This window comes from Schistocerca piceifrons, chromosome 2 (assembly GCF_021461385.2).
Source record: "Schistocerca piceifrons isolate TAMUIC-IGC-003096 chromosome 2, iqSchPice1.1, whole genome shotgun sequence".
Classification (NCBI taxonomy): Eukaryota; Metazoa; Arthropoda; class Insecta; order Orthoptera; family Acrididae; genus Schistocerca; species Schistocerca piceifrons.
The window spans coordinates 871,507,647-871,516,329 of record NC_060139.1 but is presented as its reverse complement, the minus strand read 5'-3'; the positions used below and the strand labels follow the sequence as shown (position 1 = coordinate 871,516,329).

The 8,683-nt window shown below is 43.8% G+C and overlaps 1 protein-coding gene across 1 annotated transcript in view; it reads left to right on the top strand.

The window, feature by feature from the left end:
• Window positions 1-2,432: 2,432 nt before the first annotated feature.
• Window positions 2,433-8,683, top strand: part of LOC124775015 (division abnormally delayed protein-like) — a 616,132-nt gene continuing 609,881 nt past the window's right edge. Inside the window, exon 1 of the mRNA XM_047249776.1 lies at window positions 2,433-2,965. Within this exon, the coding sequence (XP_047105732.1) occupies window positions 2,776-2,965 (190 nt within the window). The 5' untranslated portion in view covers window positions 2,433-2,775. The remainder of the gene's footprint in view (window positions 2,966-8,683) is intronic.

The window sequence follows — 8,683 nt, the reverse complement described above, 5'->3', positions numbered from 1 at the left end:
GTCATCAGTCCCCTAGAACTTAGAACTACTTAAACCTAACTAACCTAAGGACATCACACACATCCATGCCCGAGGCATGCGACCGTAGCAGTCACGCAGTTCCAGACTGTAGCGCCTAGAAACGCTTGGCCACTCAGGCCGGCCGAGTCTACTTCGATTTGACCACTAGCCCCGTACTCTATATGAGCCTGATCCGCAGTATTTCTAGTATAACCTCTGCATGTGTTGTACCGAAGACGCCAGTAAGCCTCAGGAGTACGCTCCTCTGCGCTCGTCCAAAGAAGGACCTGCAGTTCTCGAACCGCAGCCGATGCTGCGATATGCTACAGCGAGAAACTTAACATAAGGATTGATGGTCAGGAAGTAGATGAAGTTAAGGAATTTTGCTACCTCGACTGTAAAATAACCAATGATGGACGGAGCATCAAAAGCAGATTAGCATTGGCAAAAAGGGCATTCCTAGCCAAGAGAAGTCTATGAGTATCAAACATAGGCTGCCTGAGGAATAACTTCCTGAGAATATACGTCTGGAGCACAGCATTGTATGGTAGTGAAACATGGACTGTGGGGAAACCGGAACAGAAGAGAATCGAAGCATTTGAGATGTGCTGCTACAGACAAATGTTGAAAATTAGGTGGACTGTTAAGGTAAGGAATGAGGAGGTTCCACGCAGAATCGGAGAGGAGAGGAATATGTGGAAAACACTGGATGATAGGACATCTGTTAAGACATCAGGGACTGACTTCAAGAGGGAGCTGCACAGGGCAAAAACTGATAGGAAGGTAGAGATTGCAATACATCCAGCAGATAATGGAGGATGTAGGTTGCAAGTGCTACGAGGGGCGTTTGAAAAGTCCGTGCGAAGTCCGAGAGATGGCACCACCGGCGTGTATCGAGATCATGTTTAGTTAGTGGCATCTTTGGAAAGAACGCACACCAAGTTTCAGCCATATTGGTCTATTTCTTCGTGTTTGGCATTCGTGTGAATCAAGGAAGTCGAGCGATTGTCAAAAAACGGACGAACAAGAATTTCGTGTGGTGATTAAACATTACTTTATGAAAGGCAAAACGCCTCAGAAGACTAAAGAGAAGCTTGATAAACATTACGATGACTCTGCACGTTCGATTAGAACAATTTATAAGCGGTGTCAAAATTTTCGGAGTGGCAATATGGGCACAAGTGATGCTGAACGTTCTGGACTACCTGTAGAGGTTATGACTCCAGAAATCATTGATAAAATCCATGATATAGTGATGGATGACAGAAGAGTTAAGGTGAGTGAGATTGCTAGTGCTGTGGACATTTCGAATTAACTGGTTCATAATATTTTGCATAAACATTTGGACATGGTTCAAATGGCTCTGAGCACTATGGGACTTAACATCTGAGGTCATCAGTTCCCTAGAACTTAGAACTACTTCAACCTAACTAACCTAAGGACATCACACACACTCATGCCGGAGGCAGGGTTCGAACCTGCGACCATAGTGGTCTCGCGGTTCCAGACTTAAGCGCCTACAACCGCTCGGCTACACGGAGCATCCGGGAAATATTATCATTATTATTGACCGTCTAGAGTCCGCTTCAGATAATTGGCCTTTGAGTAGCGTGTAAGTAGTTCTGTATGTTGCTATGGCTAATTTACTGCTCGAACATCGCTGTCGCATGTGTCGGAGGTCATCACTAACGCTTTCCTCCAGCTTTGTTCAAGAGCCCGCAGATTTAATACCAGTGCAGAAAAACCACCAAACAGGCACACCTTTTATGATTTATTTCACCGTAACACATCAGACGGCAGCAAAGATGTTCCGTGCAAATTTCACATTTTTGTCTTGACACATTACAGCACAGATGTCTGCTTCGTTGATATGTCACATATTGAAACCGGTGGTAGATTTATTCTGTTGTTGTTGTCCCTCGACTCTTATAACTGGCATCTGCTTTCTGTACAAATTGTAAATAGCTTTTCGCTCCCTGTATTTTACTCCTGCCACCTTTATTCTATGGTTATGAAATATTGAAATTTACGAAAACAGTCGCGGCTTTCTCGAATCATCATGGATAAAATAATGTGATCGTGTAAAAACTGGCTCACTGGGGGGAGTACGATGATATGTAAGTCCGTGACGAATAAAATTCAATATTGAGATGTTTCTGTGGGTGGCGGTGATCGGATGACATTCAGAAACGTTATAGCCTTCCTTTATTCTCCACGGCGTCGCATTCCACTCGCGGCTCGGAAGTAACCGAATTCTATTTTGATGCAAATGATGGAACTCGTGCCGCAAGCAGTTGAAATTCGTGCCGCCAGGTGGCCGCAGCAGCGCGCGGCTCGAATGCCGCGCAGCAGATGCCAATGTTGGTCGGTAGATGTCGCTCGCGACGCGGCCAGCGTCCCATGAATGTGTGTATCGGCGTAGTGGGGGTGGGTAGGCGGGCAGAGAGCGTGCTTGGGAGACGTGCAAGCATGCGGTAGGTCGCATCAGCTGAGTAGTTTGCCAGCGTCCGTGCCGGCATCAGCTAGTAACTTACTGTGTGGCAGTGTGCTAGTGCGCGCTGCGAGCTGAACGGAGCGTGTGGCGCGGAATAAAGCGCATGTCCGCGCACGTGTGAATACCGCCAGATTCGTATTTAGTTCCAGCCTTCGCGCGTAGCTGTGAATGCGCATTCCAGCTACCGGTCGTCTCCAGTGAATGCTCCGTTTTCTCCCGCCGGCATTGTCGTGTAGTGTTTCTTCCCGAGTTTTTATTTCGGTAGACACCGGCCGGAGAAAATGGCGAAAAGAGAGTTGTGTTCCGTGACAGTGTTGTCATTTCTGTGCATGTGTACCTATGTCGTGTTTGGGAACGCACTCGCGGGTACTGGACAAACGCCCGAAAATGTGGTGACGTCTTGCGCGGCTGTGAAACCGCTCTTCGAAATGAAGAATATATCGGTTGACATACCGGACAAGCCCATAAATGGTAAGTTTCTGCACTGCATTCTTTTGCCTTTTTCGCAACAAGCGCTGACAGTAACGGACAAATAAGCGAAATGCGTCTCATTCCTGACCAGCTGTAGTTCGCAAAGCCGTTAGCATCCCAACAATGAACTAAAGGTGGAGGATTGTTCAAGTACCGGATTTGTATATCCCACTTAGTTCATATATTTTTAATTACACCTTTTTCTGTCAGAGATTATGAAAGAATTCTAACGTCTGTGTATGGACCATTATGTCTTCCATTTCGCCTAAAAGCCACCGTTACCGGCGTTTTGAAGTACGTATATGATGGACGCTTCACGTTGTCTGGAAAACGAAGTGTGTCAGCTTTATTAATATTTTTACTGTTGAAATATTTTTGTAAACTCACAGTCATAGCGAAACTACGCAGTCAAGAGACATAGCTGGCTAAAGTTTTAGCAGGGTCTGTCGAAGATTTTCCGTATAAATTACAGTAGTTCAAAGGAAAATGCCCTTTGCATGCTGCTCATTAAGTTTTTTTTTTTATTTTTCTCGTGCAGACAATTGCGTACAACCATAGTTACTAGGCATCTTCAGTGGATCAGGCGAAACGTGTCTGGATGCACAAAAAAAAAAAAAAAAAAAAACACTGAATGTGCAACATGCAAAATGCGTTTTCTTTCGCTCTGGTGTAATTTACATACAGCTGCTGCGAAATTGGCCAACGCTTGTTATTTTTCGTTTTTTGTAGACGACGACAGCTTTGCACACATTTTGACAGGTTGACAAGAAATGCGCTACAAGCTTTGTACGGTTGTTCGCTCTGTAGGAAATGCCATTTGTAGCCTTATTTTTTTGTCCAGTTGCGCACGAGTTGTATCTGATTTTACCAAAGTTTTGTAATCTGGCAAAAATTGCCTTTAACAGAGTGAAACAAGGTTTTAAGCGCCCTTCAAGGTGTGATGTCAGATTTAGTGCTGTATTTAGCATTTTTGTGGTTTATGTCACTGCGATGTTACCAGGAGGTAAACAGAATCTGCTGTTTTGCTGAGAAAATTGCAAAGGACATATGAATTTCATCAGCCTTTCGCGCCTAATTTTCACCGTAAATCGTTCTACACAATGGTTTCCTTTGCAATCTCTTAGCAGGTGTCCCCGTGCATTAAGCAGCAGACGGCGTGTCTTCTGTAGCAGGCACACCTGCTCATTCATACAGCAGCAGCTGTCGATGCAACGCACGCAGCGGCTGTGCAAATGCCGCTCTCAGAGCATACCGGCGACCGCACGAGTTAAGCAAGCGGCCATCTGCTAACTCTGAACTGAACTGCTAACCTCGGCTATTTCTTGACCTCGCCCAGCCCGCCGGCCTTCGGCGTTGATTAGCGGAACTTTGGTCTCGCTCGTTTGACCGATATGGATGAAAGACCACCGTCGCCTCGGTTAACGGAAAATGCTTCGACGGGCCGTGCTTCAAACGCGCTATTCAGTTACTGCCTGCACAGGGCACGAACGTTCGTTAACTGTTTGGCAACACGACACCGGCAATTTTGAATGATGCTGTAAAATGTCATTGGAATTGTACAACAACACCATAAAAACTACAAGTTTTTCTGGCTGCCATGACCTACTTCTATGAGTTTGAAAATTAAAGCAGGTAGAATATTTTATGGCATACGATCTTTTTGATGTAATGGCACGAGCTTCAATGCTTGCACCTCGCGTAAACCTTTTCACCTCTTTTAGCGAACTTGTTCGCTTGATCATGGTGCCTTAAACAGTAGAGATAAATTGCTATTCTAGACCAGTCGCCCGGTTTCAAATATTTTATACTCGTCCTCACCGACACATTATTTTCAAGCTCGTAAAAATCTTCTCACTATTCTCAGTCATTTTTTAGACCGCATAGTAATTTTAATGTAACTGCTAAGTGAAATTAGTTTTAAATGCTTTTGCCACCTGTAAGCAACAAACGAAATCAGCGGTCTCTTGCGGGGCAAGGCTACATAAAACAAGCGTGTTTCGCAACATTTAGCATCCAATGCGCAGATATTTACGTTAATGTACGTGGAAGGTGAAAGACTAACCTGCTACATGCAATGATAAAGGAACTACAAGGCAGATTTGCAACTGTTCGTGAAAGGGACTTTTCTATTTTACATATCTCCAGTTTTAATTTTTTTCTCCCTTTTTTTTGTACGCTTACGTGCGAAATCGAAAATCCTGTAAGCTATTTTCGATATATTTACCGATAGGAAACTTTTATCATTCATTCAGTGTCTCTTCGTTTTCTCTGAGCAGTATCTACAAGAAGGGTCCACACGATCGAAGATAGCTCGCAGTTACTGTAGCATTACAAAGAAGTGGACGTAGCAGCTGTGACAAATTTTTTTTTTTTTAATATAAGAGCCTGTTATGGCGAGCAAATTCCGTAAGTATAAGATTAAAGTTAGTGATAAATGAAGTGCTTGTGTTTATTTTTCATCTGAAAAAACATACACCCAGGATCGTGTCAATTTTCATAGAGGGAAAAGAAAAAGTTGAAGAAATTAGTTTTGCCGTTCAGGGTGTAATAACACCTTACACTTTTACACTTGTTACAGTTATCTGAAACCGAGACACCCGCGTATTGCATGGTCCTACGGTACACCTTACACTTCTTAGTACATCTCAAACCGAGACACCCGAGTGTCGAATGGTCCTACGGTATATTCGTTTTGGATAACCATGAAAAGTAAGTTTCCCACTTAAATAGAGCTAAATTATTGTATCTTCCTCATGTTTCGCAGAGATTAATTGTAAGGAAAACATTTCTAGCATGCCCTTAAGAGCCGCTCATGGACGGCTGGAACAAAGTTAGGTGCACACTTCCAATCAGGCACTGCCAGCCACTATCGATAGTGACACCTTTAGATTAAATTTTTTCAGTTTTCTTGTGACGATGGTTAAGTGAGAACGGCGTCGAAAACTTTAAGTTCGCAGTGAAGCCCGTCAGGACAAGAAAATGGAGAAAATTTTATCCAAGTATGCTGTCGCCAGAAACTGCTTTTCCATTGACAGCCACAGCACTGTTGACAAAATAAACTTTACGCTGAATATGACGCGGAGTTAGCCCCGTTTCCTTGCTCTCTTGCGTGACTAACTGCCCCTATGTGACTATAAGACAAAAAAACGGCTCTGAGCACTATGGGACTTAACTTCTGAGGTCATCAGTCCCCTAGAACTTAGAACTACTTAAACCTAACTAACCTCAGGACGTCACACACATCCATGCCCGAGGCAGGATTTGAACCTGCGACCGTAGCGGTCGCGCGGTTCCAGACTGTAGCGCGTAGAACCGCTCGTCCACCCCGGCCGGTGCTATCTCACGCACCCTGACCGCAATTTTGTACGTCAATCTGGTGATTCAACCTGCTGTGCTGCCATTCATGAGCAGCATTCCAGGAATGTTTTCCAACAGGACAACGCTCGTCCACATGCCGCTGATTTAACGCAACATGCACACATAGTGTTGACATTGAGCCTTGGCCTGCTCGATCAGCATATCTGCCGTCAATCGAGCACGCATGGGACAGCATTAACCGTCCCTGTATTGACAAAGTGCAACAGGCATAGAATTCCATCCCACAAACAGACATCCAACACCTGCATTATACAAAGCATACATATTTGCATGCGTGCGTTCATAATTCTGGCGGTTATACCACTCATTAATGTACAAGCATTTCACGTTTGCAATGCCTTATGTTGCGTTTACATTAAACTGTGATCTTGCAATATTAATCACTTCAGAATATTACCTAGACAAATGTATTCCCGAAATTTCTTCACTCCACTTTAATTTTTTTGGTGTTGCGATTTTTTCTCGCCAGTGTATATAGAAAACTGGGAGCATGGAACAGGCAACCTGCGGTGCGAGCAGAACAACTGAACATATACCGTTCCGTACCAACCGTATACCACACATTTTCGCATTAAAAAAATGGAAAAGGAAAGGAAAAAATGGCGAAGAGCAAGTAGGACTCGCCCTCTGAGGGTTGCATACAGACTTGATTATGTATACTGATAGTTCCTCAGTCCTGGGAATCGAAAAGCTTGACAATTTTTGCCTGCTATCAGTATCGATACTGGCAACATACCGGTCCCCGGAACTCCAGCACTGTATGAAAATCTCTACAGTAGTTCCTGAGACTAGCCAGGAAATACCAAAAGAAGCTAGTGGGGTCTTAAGTTTATACATATGAAGAGACAAGACCTAATAACTTATATTTATTTACATTCTAAAACGCGACACAACTTATATTTTATGTTTGCATGCAGTAATAATTTTCTATTATGTTTTTGACGGAAGATGAATAAAATGTAAGTTCTAAAGGCAAAAATATATTTTTATGTGAAATAATTAACAATTTTTCCCTCACTTTTTCCCCTACTTGCACTGGGCTTCTTACCAAATTTCATGATTTTACGTGAGCGGGACATACGTAAAGGTTTTAATGAGTGAGTTGGCGAGTATCGATATATGTGACGTAAATAGCCGTTGGTTGCAGACATAGAAGCTCGTATGTTTTACACCGACAAGGGACCGTGACATAAATTTGGACTTGATACGCATACCCGTTCCTGAGAAAAAGAGCTCTTAATAGAGGGGCAGACAGACAGGCGGATGAGAAACGACAAAAAACAGTTTTCGGATTTCTTCGTGTACGTATACTGTGAAACCTTGCTTCTTACTAAATTTCATGTGTCGAGTTCAACGGGAAGTACGCTATAGGTTTTGATGAGTGAGTTTGCGAGTGTCAAAAGATATCTTTTGATTGCATTGACTTAGAAGCTGCCGTTTATTATACCGCCAAGGGACCACAGGCCTTAGTTTGTGACGTAAACTTCAACTTGATACGTCTACCCGTTTGTGAGAAAAAGGGTTTTAACAGTCGGACAGACAGATAGACAACAACAAAGCGATCCTAAAGGGTTCTATTTTTATCGATTGAGGTACGGAACCCTAAAAATGAAATCTGAGTTAATGAGGGCCGGACAAAGGAGGCCCTTGTATATAGGCCTACGTGACGTATTCACTTCCAGGTGCCTGTCGTTATGATTCTCACAAGTAAAAACTTACCCACCAGAAGGGACAAGTTTAGCAGTATCGGCAGACGCTAACATTCAGTAGCTGTGCCCAGACAGAGGATTTCGAGTTGTAAACAACACATTCACAGAACAGTAGTGGAAGCTGACACATCTGTTTGCTCAAGAAAGATACAGGCGATTTGACGCATCAGGATGCTGAGTGTCTGCAGATAAGATGCTGCGGATGCCGCGACACTGAGCTCACATCCTGATGGACTGCGGCGGCAAGTTTTGAAATGCGATGAGCCAGCCACGAACGGTTGGCACCGCTGAGCAACCAGCAACCTTCAGGCAGACACCGTCTCCATTCAGTAATCTTCTAGCAACGTAGCGAATGCTTGCTGTTTCGCCAAGAAAACTGTTACACAGATACAATAGTACGGTAGCACACAATAGTTAAAAGTTTCTTCCGCTTCATCTACATCCACATCTGTGCTCTACAAAATACCTTACGGTGTGTGGTTGAGGATGCTTACAGTACAATTTCCATTTCCCCCATACCTTGTTACATTCGAGTATGGTGCGTGGGAAGAATTATCGCTAGCAAAATTCCACGTGCGCTCTACTTTCTCTGATTTTCTCGCCGCTGTTCGTTCGCGAGACATATGTGGAC